Source organism: Phoenix dactylifera, chromosome 6, assembly GCF_009389715.1.
Source record: "Phoenix dactylifera cultivar Barhee BC4 chromosome 6, palm_55x_up_171113_PBpolish2nd_filt_p, whole genome shotgun sequence".
Lineage (NCBI taxonomy): Eukaryota > Viridiplantae > Streptophyta > Magnoliopsida > Arecales > Arecaceae > Phoenix > Phoenix dactylifera.
This window is the reverse complement of record NC_052397.1, coordinates 14,254,567-14,274,626: the sequence shown is the minus strand read 5'-3', so window position 1 is coordinate 14,274,626 and position 20,060 is coordinate 14,254,567. Positions and strand designations below refer to the sequence as shown.

At 37.0% G+C, this 20,060-nt stretch overlaps 1 protein-coding gene across 1 annotated transcript in view; it reads left to right on the top strand.

Moving 5' to 3' along the window:
• LOC103705323 (formin-like protein 20) overlaps positions 1-19,289 on the top strand; it is a 29,471-nt gene extending 10,182 nt beyond the window's left edge. Inside the window, exons 8-19 of the mRNA XM_039127510.1 lie at positions 31-72; positions 9,949-10,029; positions 10,111-10,161; positions 10,247-10,328; positions 13,303-13,397; positions 14,168-14,239; positions 14,322-14,438; positions 15,010-15,078; positions 15,178-15,244; positions 18,391-18,533; positions 18,639-18,909; positions 19,015-19,289. Of these exons, the coding sequence (XP_038983438.1) occupies positions 31-72; positions 9,949-10,029; positions 10,111-10,161; positions 10,247-10,328; positions 13,303-13,397; positions 14,168-14,239; positions 14,322-14,438; positions 15,010-15,078; positions 15,178-15,244; positions 18,391-18,533; positions 18,639-18,728 (909 nt within the window). The 3' untranslated portion in view covers positions 18,729-18,909; positions 19,015-19,289. The remainder of the gene's footprint in view (positions 1-30; positions 73-9,948; positions 10,030-10,110; positions 10,162-10,246; positions 10,329-13,302; positions 13,398-14,167; positions 14,240-14,321; positions 14,439-15,009; positions 15,079-15,177; positions 15,245-18,390; positions 18,534-18,638; positions 18,910-19,014) is intronic.
• Positions 19,290-20,060: the final 771 nt, after the last annotated feature.

The window sequence follows — 20,060 nt, the reverse complement described above, 5'->3', positions numbered from 1 at the left end:
TACTAATTTTTTGTTTGTTTTGGTTGTCAGGGATACACTGGTGCCATGGAAAAACTTGGAAGATGTGAGCAGGTAAACTATATTATGAACTCCAAGATTTTATATCACTAATATCACATGCTCAGGGAAGTATTGGAATGTAAAGCTAATCTGAACTTGAGTTCCAGTATAAGAGAGCAAGTTTAGGGTTAGTCGGTTAGATATCTTCTATGTTCTTAAGTTTAAGACAGAGATCATGTTGCAGAATTTGTAGGAAAGAAAAAATAAGGAAAATATTTGAGGTAAACCAGCTAGAATATAGGAATTGTAAGATATCTAATCTTGTTCAGTTTGACATTTCAATGTCAACATCTTAGATTGCAGATCATTGAATTCTAGTCCTGCAATGACCTAAAATACAACTTGCCACCTATTCAGGACTTACTAGATGTATTTAGATATAAAATAAATTGCAAGTCTATGTGCAACTCGATTCCACTATATGAAGAAGTTACTCAAATTAAATGAATGTCAAAATTTGATAAAAAAGATATAATACTTAGGCCCTTTAAAATTATGAATTCTAAGGTCATTCATCTCTGACTCAAAACCTAAAGGAAAATTATAGATTATTATGAGCATAAACAATAACTGAATGAGTTGGATTCACCTTATGAATCCTATTGATTCCTATCCAAGGCCAAATTTCCCGATATTCTTCGAATCATTTAGAACTAACTCGATCCAACTTTGCTTTAATCTTAGCTCCCCTTTCCCGATCCTTTTATTGCATTTAAGAGGTCCTTGTTATTAGGTCATGTATAGCATATGTTGCGAACATCTAAACCATGTCAAATGCTTTCCACTCATTTTGTTGTTTTGTTGTTTTGTTGTGATGTATATATTTCAGGTCATGTATAGCATATGTTGTGAACATCTAAACAATGTCAAATGCTTTTCACTCGTTTTGTCATTTTATTGTGATGTATATATTTCTATTTCGTTCCCTCCGACTTGTATCACTCATTGGTTGCATGTTGCAAGATCCTCATCTTTACCATACTTGTCTCTTACAAGTCCTTTTCACTTCCTCTCATCTTATTGAAATAATATAGTCTTGTAAATGTTTATAAGATTTTAATAGTCTTAGATAAATATTGCCGAGGAGGTACCATGTTCGTATCGGTATGGTACGGTATACAATCAGTACGGTACCAGTATGTAGCATACCGACGTACAGTACACTGTGGCATACCGGTTTAGCATTGGGACACCTTCTTTTTAATTTTTCAACTATATTTGTTTAAGGGATTATTATACGATATTTTTATGTTTTTAATTCTATTTTGATTTTTTGAGGCATTATTTTAATAATTGTGGTTTTTTGAATTACGATTTGAGCGCCATTTTGATTTTTTTTATGTTATATTGGTCTCAAAAGATTGTATGATTGTTTAATAAATGCGATTGAAACATAATTGCCATAGAGAATGCATAGGTATGCATAATTGAAAATACATGTGTCAAATTGATTTTTAAGTCATGTATTGATATCTAATTCTTCATGGAGTGTTTATGTTGCTCGTAGACATTAGGATCCTGAACATAGTCTAAAGTTGGTATCTGACTCAAACCCAGATAATGTGCCCAACCCTGCATCCCATAGTTTAATCTTCCTGGATAGCTATCCTGATACTGATCCAAGATGCATCCCATAGTTTAATCTTCCTGGATAGCTATCCTGATACTGATCCAAGATCTGATATTGGTTTGGTCATTCCATCTAAGGGAAGATGGAGGCAGCAAAATTTGACCCATAATCTAGCTAACTGTGAAGGATAGTAGCTGCCCAAATATGAAGGATATTTATAAAGGTCATACTCTGAATGTGTGGAAGAGGATCCAATATACAATTCAGAACTAGATACATCCAAGGATCCTACTCTTCATACTAGAAACTACATCATGTCCCAAACCATCTTGAGGGGCTCATCACCTTTATAAAATCATATTCTCGTGGGCTCTAAGTCGTGCACCTTGGTCTATATCTTGTATGGCAGGAGTTAATTGTGACTCACTGGTGAATCAATCAGGACCATAGGGTTGTGACTCATATGCATCCAAGCTATGTCTATTGATTGCCACCTCCTTGTCCACTACATGCATCATCACTTGAATTGTCATTATCATTGCTCGTATTGCTAAATGATCTAAGCAACGAGTTATCTAAGAGCTCACTGATATCGAAATCAGAATGAACAAGCTTCTCCTTTACACTCTCCAATGGATCAACCATTCTCTTCCCTTCCATTTTCTTGCTGATCTGAGAAAGTGCCTCTGCTTGCTTAACTTTGTTGGTGGCTCAACAGGGTCCACCATCCTAACGGGTACCATGGTGATCTTATCTTATTCTCTCTATGTCAAATCTCTAGGAAGATGTCTCAAACATAGAGCCTTGCGATGATAATCTACTCATCCTTGACCTTTGTGGTTGCTCAATTGTTTGTGAGTGTGGCATGTGCATTTTGTCCATTGTTTTGCATCCATGTTAGCCTCTCTTGCTATAAAACTAGCTGTTCAAGAAGGCGATCCTGGCTCATCAAGCTCTAGTTGCGGCTGCTGGTCCTCAAGCCAAACAATCATTGAATTCTTGTCATCATATACAAAATCATTGTGAAATGGGTCGTTATACTTCAACTCCACATCCTCTTGGATGTACTTTAATCTAAGCCTCAGATTGTAGTGGATATATATCAAGTCTGTTTTTTGATGGAAATGGACATATATCAAGTCATTGAACCACTTTAGTATCAGTCAGTTCCTTTGTTTGTTCACTTTTTTGTGAATTAGGCGAAGGTGGACTAGTTGCACTCACAGTCACAGGAGAAGATCGTCTGTGAGAGGATCTAGATTTTTAAATTTTTTAGGTCTTTCAATGATAGCTGAAACTGGAACCACCATTCAGCTGCAGATGCAATCAAGTATATTGCATTTCAGACACTATTTATCATTAAAGAATTAGGTTAGTTATAGTTGGTGTCCAAAAATATTTAGATTCATGTTATCTTTGCTAGCCATAGTTGCTCACCAAAGCTGTTGGGGCCTTCCCTCAAAACATTAGTCTATGAAAGATACACAACATATAATGTCAACGATCTACTTGAATTGAAAAAGTAATGATCCTACATCCCATTAAAATTAATTTATCTTCTTTAGATATCGAGCAACAATGACCGGATCCAGCTCATCTTATAAATAACATTGCACATGGCGGTCAACAATTCCTCGTCCATTCTTGGAACACTTCATTGGAATGTCAGGTTCAGCCGTTCAGGTAGTAGCCTACCAAGACATATTGTAATTGTTTTAAACAACAAAAATGTTAATTGTACTTGGATCTTATTTTATAAAAAAAAACAGGTTTGAAGGATTGCGTTTGGATTACCTGCTAGATGTAAGTCCCTACCATCTAGCAATCGTACCCAAGGTTCACCATCTCGGTACCGGACCCCGTACCAGTGCCACACTTGTATAGTGTTGGTACGGAACAATACGGTTTTTTTTGGCGTACTGAGTGTCGGTATGTCATCCGTACCGGTACCAAACCGGTATAGTATGGTACGTTCTGTACCGTCCGATTTGGGCTGGTACGGCATACCATGATTTCTACCTTTGCTCAATGATGTAGATGTACCAATCAGCATGCTTTGGGTTTGTTTGCCTAATCTTGGTCTTAATAGCCATCATTATATGATATAAGTAGCCTAAATTAAGTCCTATGCCTAGAAATCTTCTTGCTCTACCGCTAGTCGTTTAGGTTGTCTAGTATAGTAGTGTGAATCTGAGCCTCCTCCATGCCATATGGATCCAATATCTCATAGTTTTTCGAATCTCTCGAGTGGCATAAAAGTAGCTCAGCCATTTGACGCTTAATCTTTGCTCATGTTTCAGCACTTTTTCACTCTCTCTCTAAAATTAGAAAAGTGCTTTTTAACATTTGATGGACCTCCTATGGATATTTCTTGCAAGAAGCTTAAGGTATTCGTCGATCAAATACCACTTCAACCTCGTCCCCCCTCCTCTCTCCACTCAGCGTCACACCACTTGCACCTCTAGAGGTGCCAGCCTAGAAATCATTACATCATAGTCCCAACCTATTTCATGCTGCATGTCCTAGAAATCATTACATCATAGTCCCAACCCATTTTTGAAAGTTTGACTAACGCATATCAATATTTCTAGTTAAATTTATAATTATTAAATTAATTATTTGAAATTAGATAATTTACATTGTAATGTAAAAAATAGCCAAATTGCTTCAGAAAATACTTCTACAGTATCTATACATAATACTAAATTTTAAATACTTTAAATTATAAAATAATATTTAATTTGAATAATTAATTTTAATTCAGAATAATATAGAATCCTACTAGGGGTGCTACATATATTTTTTAGTCCATAGGTATATATGACATACCACTTATTTTTCAAATTTATTTGAGTTTGGGCTTATGTTTGTGTAACCATAACTGTTCCCAAATTTAAATAAATTGCTATCAAATTGAGAAGCAAGTAGCATGCATCCCCCCCCCCCCAAGAAAAAAAAGCTACTAATTTTATAAAAAAATTGAACATTATTCAATTTCTTATTATTTTTAATCCAAAATTATATTTTTAATCTAAAAAATTATATAATGGATGAAAATTTATGATTTCTTTGGCATGGCGTAAATCACCTTTAGATTTATAGCATATTGTGAAAACGTGTTATAACACAAAATTTTAGCATGATATCTCCTCATTTCCCTATTTTTTGCCAATTTTTGACATGAAAAGGAAAAAAAAGGGGAGGATGAGAGGGTAGGGAAGGATTATACCTTAAGAAGCAAAAATCTTTGATCCTAAACAGTGAATATTCAAAGTTGTCTTCCTCTTCTCCCTGAAAATCAGAAAAAAGACAAAGGAAAGAAAGAGGTAGAGGTGGCATGGGAAGCCTTCTCTACCTCCCTCTTATAATTCAGGCTAGTTCAAGGCTTTTACCGAGCCGACCGCTCAAACCGACCCGATAACTGACTGATATGGGTATGCCTTGAGCCAGGCAGTTTGGAGCAGTTCGGCCTTCCTTATCTTAATGCTTTAGTGTCCGCATGACACTCCAGAAATGCTCTTGAGGCATCCTGCATGATGTGGACACTCATCTATCTCTGCTTTCTTTGTAAAATCTAACTAATATACAAAGGCACTTCATTTGTAGAATCTCATGGTATTAATTGTGCAACATCCTTGACTTCTTCCATATACCTCATTGCAACGGAAGCTGATCTTTGTGCATTATTTTGTTTGATTAATTTCTAATCCATTTCTTTTTAACAATTCTGTCTGCAATTCTTATTTTGTAGTTGCAGATAAAATGTGAGAGACTTTCTCCTAGATAACAAACCTATGTTCACAAATATTCATTTGAATAGATTATATATGCTTTTTTAGTTAATTTTAAGTGACCTATAACAGGTTTCTTTCTTAGACAAATGCTCAGAATTTTGCCAACCAACATCTGGACATGACATTACACAGGTCTGATGCAATACTTTTAGGTTAGTGACTGATGGTAAAAATTGGCTCTGCAAAACCGGGTATAGGAAATTGTTGTCTAGGGTCTGCATTTGAACTGATCTGGACATTTGGAGAAAAAAAAATCTGGGAAAAGATAATATCATGATTATCGGAGATCTAAGTTTTCTCCATATTGATGCTAACATCTAAAATAAAGAAAATGGTGATTATTGAAGAAGATTTTGATGTAGATTGTAGAGTCTTTGGTTTTCTGTAGTTAATTAGAATGGATTTGCTGATAGATCTATACTGTACACAAAAGCACCAATATTTTTTGTCCAGAGACAATCTCAGCCCTTGAATCTAAAAGAAGAAATCTTGAATCCTATTAACAAGCCGTGCCTTGCATCAAGATTCCATTTTATGATTTCCTAATCCAATCCAGCTCTTTGAATCACATTTCAAGGACTCGCAGTTTCACTAAATCATTCCACTTAATCCTTTTTGAGAAATCATCGCAGCTTTTAGCTTACCACCTATCCTTTCTTAGTTGGTGAATCCCATCAAAAGCTGGATTCTACAGGTTTGAAAGTAAATTTTTGTATTGACTAAAATTTTTCTCTAACCCAATTTGGACTCTGATATATTTGATGCATTTTACACTACCAACATATCATTTCATGCTCAGGTTATAGTTTAAAAGTCATCTTCGAAATTTCCAAAGCTGCTTTAGGTAGGACTTATAAGTCTAATTACTTGATATAATTTCAAGAAAAAGTGAAAAAAAATAGTATGTCAAATTTTGTTTGAAAATGCATTTTTTACCATTAATCATTGAACTCTAATTTGCAGAGTCTCAATCTTTGTTTAACTTTAACATAATAGAAAATATGTTAACATAAACCAAAAAAGATAAAAAGAGATAGGCAATTTTTTTTTAAAAAAACAAATTGTTGATTGCATATAGTGGAGTCTCTCAATTGAAATTTGACACATGCATTTGCATGTGCCCATTCACCAGTTTGTAATAAAATATCTGGAAATAGATAGACAAGCGATGGTACCAAGTGTACATGCATGGTTAAAGTTTTGCCCAAAATTCTGAAACTGAATCAAAGTGTTTGGTTTCGGCCAGAAGCCATCCAAAATTGGGGCCTGTTTTGGAGTTTTGGTTGAAAATAGCTCATTTGCTGAACTTAAGTGTACATACAAGCTATTTATGCTGATTTTTTGGCTTTTCTTCTTTAAATATAGGGAAACATTTTCTCTGTACTAAGTTAAAACATTACAGGTTTTGAGAAGATTTGAGAGCATGAAATGTCAAGTTACAAAGATATTTTTGACTAAAATAACCTTTTGACATAAGTTTGGCTATCCTCAAACACAAATCCCAGAAGTATTTAGGTACCTAATGAAATAATACTGTGATGCCCTAGATAATGCGATAGACTCCTCATTCTTTAATGATGTTTAATTGATCCTCTAAAGCTTCTTTTTCTTTATTATGTGATCTTTTTCCCATTAATTTTGGTTGGCATTTTTTTGGCTTTTCTACAATTTTCAACCAAAACCTCAGAAATGAAACCTAAACCACTGACATTCATTTGCACAGGCCAAAACTGATTCTTCAAACCAAGGTCCGCCGTACCGATATCGGTCAGTGTATCGGTGACAGCCCGGACCGGTACGTACCGATTCTATACCGATTTCATACCAGTCCCGTACCAGCTCCATACCGGTCCGTACTGGTCCCATATCGGTTCTCCAACGATAAACTACCGATACTGGATTCCACGCTGATCTGGTATCGGTCCCAGGCCGGACCGGTATGGGCCGGTACGGCAGACCATGCTTTAAACTTTAGTTGTTTTGTTAGATTGATATAGTTTAGGAATTTGTGTTAATCTAATTCAGTTGTGGAGGAATAGTGTCATTACCTAGTTTTAGATGGAGTCAAGTCTTTGCTTTAGATATTATAGCAGAAAAGTTGAGAAAGAAAAGGAACTGAAGAATAAGAAAGAAAATGGAGATTGAAAGAAGAAAAAAGAGAGTACAAAGAGTCGAACAGATGGAAAACAAGCAACAGTACCTTTGTTGCAGCTGGGCCACAAAGTAAGAAACCTTCATATAGTAAGAAACCTGCCCACCTGAAGCTTGACTTACCTTCTGGGAATCTTTTAAGAAATTGGAGTAAATAAGAGGGAGAGGGGTATAAAATAAATGTCAATTAAATATCTTAAATAGAAAAAAAAATAAAAGAAGATTCATTTCCCACTGTGACCTTGATTTTCTGAAGATTTCTACAACCGCCATCATGTTTTAAATTTTCTGTGTTGACTAATAATTAAAGTTTTACTGAATTTGAAGAGGTCTAAAGGGCTGAAATAGTAATCCCAAATAATGAAACTTAGGTCCAACATTGACTTTTCATATTGTATCAAGATCCAGTATTAATCTTCCTTTTGTCATGTTATATCAACTTGTGGTTCTATTACATTCTCATATAAGTAAATATGAGACCTGATCAAATGGTCGGCCTCTATCTTCGGTTCATAATTTTTCACTACATCATAGTTTAGTTTGTAGCCTTTAGGCATAAACTGATGCTGGTTGCGTATAACAGAAACTGTATCCTGTTGCATCATGTGAAAATATGACTTGTCATCGGCCTGTTGACTTGCATTCAAGGTCCGCCGTACCGGTACCGGTCGGCGTACTGGTGGCCGGCCGGACCGGTACGGTACCGGTCCGGTCCGGTACGTACCGGCCGGTACGCGGTGGTTTCAAAAACCACAGCGCGAGGCGCTGTGGTTCTTAAAAAAAAAAAAAAATCGTACCGATGCGAACCGGCCGGTTTGCACCGGTACGAGCCCGGTACCGGCCGGTACGGCTAAAAAATCAGGAAATACCGGTTTTTTAGTGGTTCCGGTACCGGTCTAGGACCGGACCGGTACGTACCGGCCGGTACGGGCCGGTACGGCATTCCATGCTTGCATTGTTCAAGAATGTCGTGCACCAGTTTACTGAAGAGTTCTCTAGTAAAGTCTCATCCAATGTAGTTCTCTAATATACTGAAGCCAAACACTTAATTTTTTAAGCTTCATCTGATGGTTCCACACAATAATAAGCACTGATGCATCTGTTCCTTAAAACCTTCAATTTGCCAATTAGAGATTTGAAACATAATTGCCAAAGCAAATAATCATCAATCTCTAAAGATCTGCAAACTTTCTATTGTCAGAGAAGCAGAAGCAAAGATCCAGTCTTGTTTTCTATTACAAATTAATTGAACTGTGTTTGGAACTTTGGATAACCAGTATCTTTAGGGGCAGTTTGGATGGCTGCATAAGTAATACGTGCAACAATTTTTTTTATGGATAAGAGGGAAAATTACATAGTAGGGATCAAGATTTGTTGTACCAGTCAGTACCGTACCATACTGGGTGTACCGTACCATACCAGTACTAAATTGGTACGTGGTACCATACTGTGTTGACACTTTGTATGCTGAACCTTACCGTACGCTACTGTGTACTAGCACTATACTAGAATGGTAGTGGTATAGGGTCCGGTACCTAGATGGAACCTTGACAGGGATGAAGAGTGGCTTTTTCCTTGATTGGAGGTTTTTTTGGCTCTCAAATCCCAAGATTTTATGGATAACTAAAAATAAACTTACAGATGGAATCTCTTATATCCAAATTAAGGGAACGTGAACGCTTGGTAACCTCCATCAGATCTATTTTTCTCATCTTCTTGAGAAGGCAACAACCACTAATCATAAATTATGAGTAAATAATAAATTCGCACATCCAAACATCCCCTTAATCAAACCAAATTTCCAAAAAAACTCTGTAGCTTGGTAAGTTAATCCTTTTCCACTCAACTGCTTGAATATTCAATTCATTATCAGGTGCCCATTGCACGAGGCAAATGCATCATTGTGTATGTGAACATTGCAAGAAAAAGCTATATTTTGTGCAAATTAAGGCTACTTATATACATGTTTGTGGAGATATATGTGTCTGTGTCTGTGCTGTGTACATATGTATATCTTTATATATCGATGTATATAATGCTTGTATGTTTCCATGTATATATACATTGCATCTATGTATCTATCTCTGTGTATTAAGTATATTCACATATGCATGCCTTAATATTTGAGAAGCCATGTTATAAAACTCCTCTCAAAATGGTTTTATTTTATGAACCATTCATCTTGTAAACCTAATGTTTTAATTTAGTTCATTTCTTCTGTAATACTGGTTGTACAGTTTCTTAAATCAGCAACCCCATGTTAACAGATCAGGATATTGATTTTTGTCACGAAAAACTTTTGTTTTTTACTCTGACTTTGTTTTTATGAATTAAACTAAACTCATGTACATCCTGCTGTTACTGTTTGTGTAGTTCTTTTTAGAGTTGATGAAAGTTCCACGAGTGGAATCTAAGCTAAGAGTATTCTCTTTCAAGATTCAGTTTGGTTCACAGGTGATACTGTATTTGATTTTTCATATTTATTTGGAGATATCAACTTAATTAATTTTATAACTTAGCTTCTTCCCTTTTCAGGTCTCAGATCTTAGAAAAAACCTGAACATTGTAGATTCTGCATGTGAACAAGTACACATCAAGCACTGTAACATCTCTTTGCATTTGATTCCTAATATATTTCCTTCTGGCATTTATGTATTATATGACTTGTCAGATTCGAGGTTCTCTCAAACTGAAGGAAATCATGAAGAAAATTCTCTTTCTCGGGAATACATTAAACCAGGGCACTGCAAGAGGTAACTGTGTAAATGCATGTAATGCATTATATATGAATGTTAAGAGTAAATGCACTGCAAATCTAATTTCCATAGCATTATAATCAGATTTACTAATACTCTTCTAGTTTCCTTTGTTTATTGGATACATATCATTTATTCCAAATTTCCAATTTTATTTAATAGAAGACTTAAGTTACATTGAATGTATCACACAAAATGGAAATGCAGCTATCATGCCTCACTAGCATTTTAAAGTGGAATGTAGATGGTCCCCTTAATGACTGCAGGCAGAGGACAGCTCCAAGTGTTGGTGTAAAAGTAGCATATTTGTTTCAATTAGAAAATATTACATTTTGCTTTCATGTTTTATTAATTTCCTGGCTGCAGTAGCGACATTGACACTTTAAGTTAAATTATATTTGACCTTTTGATTGCTAGTCATTCTTATTAATACAGTATTATTTGTGTCTTTCATGTTATTGTAGGCAATAGCCCCTAGGTCTCACCATCATGTAATTCTCACCTCCCAGAAGTGTATCTCTGGTACATATATGCTTTATTTATTTTTTAAGACCTCCTCCTTATCTCCTGCTTTCATATAATAACATGAAGGCAACAAAATGTCAAAATAGTTATCTTCTGCTGAATAATTTTGATCAGATCCTCTTCTGAATATAAGATCCCATTAAATGTCATTCAACATTGTTTTAAAAGTTTCTTAAAAATCATATACCAATCAGGTTCTTTGTCCATGTTTTTACCTATGACCTGATAGTTTATTTATCCAGAGAATATAAGCCACAGGACCTTCATTAGAATATAGTCAGTTGTTTTTTTTAGTAGTTAAAGCCATCAGTTGATTTGGACATCCTCCATCTGTAAACTTAACAGTCTTCAGTGCAACATACATGTACTTGTTAAAGTTTTGGTAATGATGATATAGTATCCATTATTAGTTTTGGGCTGATCTTGAGTCTAAATGTTTTAGCAGTTTTGGCAGTTTTGATTGTGGTTGTGGTCGAAAAAAGGAACAAAAAGAAAAAATGATAATGGGACAAAGTTGGAAAACATATTTGATGTTCTTGTAGTAAATAGTATCAGCATATCATTTGAGTGTATGGTTTCAGTGGATCTGGCCTGCAACTCTCCAGAGGTGCCAAAAATTAAAAAAATCTGAAATATCAAGCAAAACACAAATTTAGTGAAATTGGGGAAAGGAAGGGCCAATGCCACTTTCTAGGATCATGCAGCAGCATTAGTTGAATTTGTAAGCTATGATTCCGAACACTATTCAGTTGCAGTGGAGAGATATGGGGTAGTGAGTTTAAACTTCAACCGAACATCCAACTCTATGTTCGAACTTATAGGGAAAACCAAATCAGGGCCTTATGATTTGGAGTAGTTCCAAAGGCTTATTTAATGACTGACTGTGATTTTCTTTTTTAAGAAAGAGAGAGCTAATTGTGATTAGCTAATTGGTTTTTCCTTCTGTAGGGTGGCAGAGAACATTATGACATAGTAAACACGTTTGGGGTTTTGAATGGGTCAGTTTATCTCCCATGGTATGCCTCCAAAGCATTCATGAAAGCACCCAAAAAAAAAACAATGCATGGTTTAATACTAGTAAACTTGAGGAGCAAGTATCAAGTAAATGTGCTATCTCATTTGACATAAATCCAGATGTATTGCAATGGAGATGACCCATATCTCATGATAAGATGACACACTAAACCCGGTAGCAAACATGCATTCAAAGAGTACCATGCTTTCTTGGACATAAATAATATCCTAGTAGACCAGGGATATAACAAAGAAAATAAAAAGAAATCAATGAAAGCATTTGAGTCGCTAAGTGTTACATATCCTGCATATCCTGCTTCATGTGTTTAATTAATGAAGAATTCTTGATGTTGGGGAAAAGTGTTTAACATTAACACAACATGAGCAAGCTTTTTGTAAAGTTAGTTTTAAGGTTTGGTAAAGTGCTCATGAGCAATTCTCGATTGTTATAATCAAAGTGGGTGCATGAGGACCATCCTTTTTTTAATGTTTTTAACATTATGTTAACTGTTTGACCGCAATACTAGTTATTTCCCTTTCTCCTTATGTGCCATTCACTCTATCATTACCTTCATGATGATCTTAGTTCTAAAAGCATCTATCATCATGCTCATATATTATCTCAGTCAAGGTCTATAGAACCGTCACGAACTGTCCGGTTCGAGGCATCCCGAGCCGTACCGGCGGCGAACCGAGACAGTTCTGGCATTGAAACCGAGATGTCGTCGCCAGAGGGGGAGAAGGAGAAGGAAAAGGAGAAGAGAGAGAGAGCGGGGAAGGGAGGAAAAGGGAGAGGAAGGAAGAGAGGCCTGCCGGGGCTGGCCAATGGAGGCTGGGGAGCTTCCGCGTGGAGGTGCTGGGGAGACTCAGAGGCAAGGCTCCGCTTTCGGTCTCCTATTTCTTTTGAAACAAGGTCCCCTGTTTATTTTTACGGATTTTAAGTTGTAGTCGGAAAATCCATTGCCAACTTCACTTAATTTTTTTTATTTAAAAAAAATTAAGTGAAGTCAATAATGGGTTTGCCGAACAAAATAGGGGACCGGAGAGGCGGAGCCGCACCTTCGCGTCTCCCTGGCCTCCACCTTCTCTGTGTGGAGGCTCTCCGGCCTCTCTTCCTCCCTCTCGCTCTCCCTTCCTCCCTCGCTCTCTCTCTTTTCCTCTCATTCTCCCTCTCCCCTACATCTACTATGTCGGTACTGGGTGGCGCAACACGGCACGACGCGGGGCCATACTGACCCATGCCGCCGGGCAACCGGTACGGGCCCCGGTACTGGCACAACAGACCTTGATCTCGGCCTTTCACTTTGTTCTCTCATATATTTGTCATTAGTATTTAACAATTCTCCGCTATGTTCTTATTAATTATTATCTAATTTGCTAGGCTTTTTTTTTTGTTTTTTCATTTGAAATTAACATTTGTGGTTTCTTACAGGCTCAGCAATTGGTTTCCGCCTGGACAGTCTTCTAAAACTTACAGATACTCGTGCTACAAATAATAAAATGACTTTGATGCATTATTTGTGCAAGGTATGTGGTGGCGAATAAAAAAAAGTGTAGTTCAATTGTTTAGGAAAATTTTAGAATTAGTTTCAGAGTCCTATTTTGAGTGAAATTGGTGGAAAGAGTCTTATATTAGGTATATGTTGAGTTGGACAAGTCATGAAATCATTAGGATTTGTTTTTTGCTTGTGTAGGTATCTTTATGTATAGGCTTATGTGCTATTCTGATTTTCTTTTAAGAAAATATTTCGGGATTAGTTACTTGCCTATCAAGAGTCCTAGTTTGCTTGGAAAGAGAGCCTATACTTTCTTATTAAGGATGATGTGTGGAGAATGTTATATTTGTATCCTCAGTGTTTCAACAAATGGTTTTCTTTGGATATAATCAAATAGATACCGAGGCTAATGTATATCTCTAGGCATAAATTCTTTTAGGAAAAGATTACAATGGACATATCAAAGGTAGTATCCATAAACAACATTTCCCTGATTATTCTTGGGAGCAAGTAATGGTTTTCTTCATGGCGTGATATCCTGGCGCTAGTGTGGTTGTAGAATTGACTAGGGATTTTCTAATATTAGATGTATTGAGTAGTGGACTTGAAAGCAAAAACACAGTCTTAGATGAAATAAGATAAATCAGAATTCAGTATTGATAAATCAGAATTCATTATTCAAATTCTATGTCAAGCTAATTGTACTTTTATAGATTCTCATTTTTTTTTAATTTTTCAACTTGTAATCTTTATTCAACTTTATATCATCCCATTGAAGTTTTAGGTTGTTCTGAAAACCAGGTCCTTGCTGCAAGGTCACCATATCTTCTGGACTTTCATGAGGATCTTATAAGCTTGGAAGCTGCATCAAAGGTTTTTATCCATCTAGCAATTACTGCTGTTAAAATTTCTGTATGAGAAATAATGTTTCTTGAGCTTTTTCTTTTTCACACAGATACAACTGAAATCATTAGCTGAAGAAATGCAAGCGATTATTAAAGGCTTAGAGAAGGTCGAGCTGGAGCTGAAAGCTTCTGAAAATGATGGCCCAGTATCAGAGGTTTTCCGCAAGGTATAGCCTTGCATTCTAGCTCTGTATCAATCATATAATTATTTTCTGCATATAATTCCAGATGGTTCTTTCAAAATGTGTGTGAGAGAGAGATGGTTTGCTGGTTATCATGGGATTCTGTAACCTTAGAAACCCACACCCATTTTCTTTAGCTCTAGTGGGTTTTCTGATTTTTATTGTTAGAAGTATTTGTATGTGTATATTCATTTTTATAACACATGCACATCTCATTATTCTATGTTCCTGTAATGATTTGCCACTTTGTCTTTCCAAAAAGATGAGTTGGCATGTATGATAGAGTTGATACCCATCGAACTTGTTGGACTTGCCCTAATGAGTCTGGATATTTTCCCTGAGAGTTTACTTATCCAACTGGTGAGTTGGACTCATCGAAATTGCAAATCAGGAAGAAGAGGAATCTGGAGCAGAAGGAAAAGATACTTTCCTTTCTTAATTAGGACAGCTTTTGCAAATGTTATTTAGGTTTTACATTCCAGCTTCTTATCTTGTTTTTAATCTATTTATTTTCTAACTTTTCTTCTGACATCTGAATGTTCTGCATGTTGTTTAGACCTTGAAGGAGTTCACTTCTGTTGCTGGAGCTGAAGTTCGATCATTAACAGCACTTTATACTGCAGTGGTACACCACCAGCTTTCTGCAGTTCACTGAAACAACCTATCTAATTATTCCTGCAATTTTTTATATAATATGTTTTTCTCATCTTTTGAGTACTGGCAGGGTAGAAATGCGGATGCACTGGCCCTATATTTTGGTGAAGATCCTGCACGTTGTCCTTTTGAACAAGGCAAGTCTGAAAGTACTTGATGTGTCCAAGTTTTCTTCATTTTCAATTGAAGAGAAATAAAATGACTCCTTGTTATTGCTTAAGTTTTTTTGAAAAATGCCATATTCTGTCTCTGTATTAAAGTAGAATTGATTTTTTGCTGATTGATGCTTGAACTCTGCAGTTTTAATTACAAATATTCTCTAGGAAAAACAATTATACAATTAGAAATAGGGGCACCTTGCCAACTTGTTGCAGTAATTTCATTGTTATTTTGGTAGGTTAGAAGGAACATATGTTCGAGGTACTTTTGTTGCCAGAGGTGTTGAACCTATTCTCCAGGCCCCTACCATTTGAAATTTGTCTGCCTCCTGATATCATGATCTTGCATATAGGAAAAGCTGCCTATCTTTGTTATGCATTATCAATAGCCCTGCCGATGCTAAATGCAACAATGGCACCCCATGTATATGGGGTGCATCATCATCATCGTCTTGTTCTTTTGGTAGGTTAAAAGGAACATATGTTGGGACGTAGTTTTGTTGCCAGAGGTGTTGAACTTATTCTCCAGACCCCTACCATTTGAAGTTTGTCTGCCTCCTGATATCATGTTCTTGTTAATTGGAAAAGCTGCCTATCTTTGCCATCCATTGTCAATGGCCCTGCCAATGCTAAATGCAACAATGACATTCCATGTATATGGGGTGATTTGAATTCATATTCTCTTACAACTAGATATTAACCTGATGTGGACCTGCCATGTATTTTACCTGGAATGGCATCAAGACTGTTATCCTCCATAAGGATCAAGTATTAATAGTTATAGAAAACATATGAGAAGCTGATATAAGATTAGTGCATCCAAAATTTGTTCAGGACTGTTATCGTACATATTTTTTGTGTGCGCGTGCCTATGTCATCTTTCTTTGTGGTTTAATTAAAGAATAACTTGAGCACTAGGTTAAATGTATCTGCATGTGCATATGTATGTACGTAGCATGCATGCATGAATGCATGGTGTACGTATCGTCTTTCTTGCTTACAGGTTTCTACATCTAGTGTACAGGCTTCCGCTGTTATGTTTATGATTCCTCAGGCAGCAGATAATATCTGTAATAAGCAGAGATTTGTGAGGACATATCCTTCCATGTCTAAACATGGTTACCACTTACCATTTTCCCCAATTTACGTCCCACTTCAATGTTTCTTGGGAAAAATGGGTGAAGAGTTCCCACCAGATTTTTTTGGTTTCACAAAACCAACTTAAGAGTATCCTCTGGATACATGAAATCATGGAATGCCGTACCGGCCCGTACCGACCGGTACGGGCCGGTACGTACCGGTCCGGCCGTGGACCGGTACCGGAACGGATAAAAAACCGGTATTTTCCGGTTTTTTATCCGAACCGGCCGGTACGGGTGCGTACCGGCCGGTTCTGGCCCGTACCGGCCGGTTCGGAGCCCGTACCGGCCGGTACCGGCCTCGTACCGGTGCGAACCGGCCGGTTCGCACCGGTACGATTTTTTTTTTTTTTAGAACCACAGCGCCGCGCGCTGTGGTTTTTGAAACCACCGCGTACCAGCCGGTACGGGACCGGTACCAGCCGATACGTACCGGACCGGACCGGTACCGTACCGGTCCGGCCGGCCACCGGTACGCCGACCGGTACCGGTACGGCGGACCTTGCATGAAATAAAAGAAAGAAATATGACCCATGAAATATGAAGAGGTATAGCAGGATAAAAGAAATGTCACGTGCTTCTGAAATGTTATCTGATAGTTATATCTGCGGTGAATTTTAAATGTGAAGGAATTTCCCTGTCGAAGGATTTATGATCAACTTTGCAAGGCTGGAACACTGACCAAAGGACTTATAAGTATGGATGGAAATGGATTGGATATGTATCTGATATTGGTATGTGCATATCAGTATCTGTATTTATTCAATGGATAAGAATGCAGATGTTTATTGGATGGATACTAAATCTTTATTAGTATCTGGTCCAAACTGTACAGATATGAAGCTGATACTACTCTGGATACAACTTGGATTCTTGAGCAAAGTTCGATAATGTAAACTGATATTAAATGATATAACCGTAAAAAGATAAGACCAATGAAAAAGTTCCAACTTAATTATTTGACTACAATTTCATCAAACATACATGTGTAGATGAATCAGGTTATGAAAATCTTAACACATAGATGTTCTTTACTAATATGTCAAGTATCTGGATGTTCGGATCTGAATCCAAAAACAAAACTTAAATCTTTATCCAACAATTTTTATCTCTGTACTGGATTCTGTATTCGTATTTGACAAATTTTCTTCCCATCTGAATCTTTATCTGTATCCAACAAATTTTCTATGTATCTGAATCCATATCCAAATTTGACTGGCTCCACCTTTTGTGTCTGAATTTGATTCAATTAAATATGAACTCAGATCCAGTATTGGACCCACTTTCAGCCCTACCCGCAAGCATAAGCTGAATGAGGCAAAGTTGAAGATGGTAAGGCGAGTATGCTGAAAACTAGGATGCTTCGAGTCAAAAATAGTATGTTTTGGAGTGGCAAGAGAGGAGAATGAAGTGGTGAGATGGAAGATATCATCTATGAGAAAGGGTTTGAGAAGAGAAAGTCTGTCAAGGAGGTAATGAGAAAAAATCTGAAATTAATTTACCAATTTAGAGGTCTGGTCATCATAGATAAAAACCAACGGTGAAACTGGATCCACATAGTCGACCACAATTTGACGGGATAAGGTTTTATTTTCTTGTTTCTTCCTGGCATGCTAAACTGTGCCATTTTGTTATTATTACCAGATCAGGGGTCTCCATAGCTCATCTTGTATGGCTTGGTTTTTGAAGAATTTGCCGAAAGTATGATATTCAATATTAGCACCTTCTTGCATGTTTTGAGCATAATGATATAAATGAAAAGATTTTGATGGCTCATTAAATTCTATGTGCCAACTCATTGTATTTCAAGTTAAGCAATGGTCTTTTTACCTGATTCTCATTCACCATTCCTCTAATTTGCTTGTGTCATCATCAGTTGTGCTGCAAGATTTATCTCCTCTACATTCGGATTATAATGTTTCTCTCTCTGTTCTCACGCATTCACTATATATAATCTAATCTTTGTTTGCCAAAAACAAAATGCAGTGATATCCACTCTTGCAAGTTTTGTGACAATGTTTCGGCGTGCACACCAAGAGAATTGCAAGCAGGCTGAGCTTGAGAAAAAGAAGGCCCAAAAAGAGGCTGAAATGGTGAAGTCTAAAGCTTCAAATGGGACGAGTAAAAATGTTAGATCACCTAATTTGTTGTTCGCTCTCCTTAGTGTGTCCTTATGGTTTCTGTCTGCCTTACAAGTGATGTTTCCTTACTCGGTGATTTGATGTTCTGCTCAGGACTTGAAGGCAACAAGCCTGAGCCAACATCTGCAGCAGACAATGGAGAAGAAGAAAGCTAGAAATCAACAAGAAAAGGATATTAGATGACCTCTCTGACCTGCTAATGTTGGCATTTCAATTTTGATCTCTGCCTGCCTGGGGAACCAATGCTGCCCCCATAACATTTGGCAGTCAGGACTCGAGGATAGAAAACTGGGCCAGCTGCTTCTGGAAGCATGCCATTGAATTCGTGTACAGCAAACCTCACAGCAGTGAACACCTGATCCTGGTAATTCTCAACTCTATTCCTGATCCTTGTGACTCTCAGCTCTTAAGTGATACGAGTCTTTCAGCTGTGTTACTGATGCCAGTTCCATTGTTCATGTAAGTACAGTTATTTTGGAGGCAAACGCCCGACCCCTGGCCAAAAGGAGCTCCCGAATCTGTATTCTTGTACAATGCCGATCGCTAATAGTTCATTCGATTCTTTTTGTAAATTTATTGTTTGCTCCATTCCTATTCCATTTCATTTTTTTTCCTATTGGCTCGATATGGTAAGGCATAGGTTAGCAGTTGTGTTATAGAGGTGAAAGCGATGCGAAAATTAAATTTGTATCTACATTTTTCGATGTAATTTTGTAATCCAAGAATGCTTTCTCTCTCTCTCTCTCTCTCTCTGCGCCTGTGCATTGTTGGTGTGTGCCCGAACTCAATTGAACTCCATTATATTACACAGGTTCATGACCAGGGATCAGTAAGTTTGAAAAGAAGTAAATATAAAAAGGGGAGGAGGCCACATTATCCATTCATGTGGAGGAGCATTCTGTGGTTTGGGTAAAGTTGAAAGAGGTTGAATATGCATGGATCTCATTCCCTGCATTTTTTATATACTAAATACCAGACGCATGTAAGAGGGAACAAGAATTTGAGACTTTTGGGAATGGAAAGGGTTTAAACTTTGGATTTATTTTAAAAAGAATTAGAGTTTGTAATGTCCTCGGGCCTGGTTGGGTACTTGTTGATGTAGGGGCTAACTTGATGCAATATAGATACATGTACCCATGGGGGTACTAACAATAAAAAAAAAAAAAGGGGAAAATGGTAGGCTCCTATCTCATGATGGGAACTACAGCAGAACTGAGAGTGAGCTGAAGCTTGCATTGTGCGAGTAGAAGCAATACATGCGAAAGTAGCATGGGGTGGTCGGCATCTCCATTGAGGCACTGCCTTTCTTATTGCTTTGACAGCAGCCGAGCAAGAGAACTTAAAATCAACACATGGGTTGGAATTATACTCATGATCATGAGCAGTGGAAATGAAGGAGAAGTAATTTTTTTTTTTTTTTTTTTTTTGCTTTCTTTGTGTTAAGTGTTTTGTTAAGGGGGTTTCTGCACTTCGACTCTTACCCGGGGAATGAGACTCACGGCAGGGAATTATGTG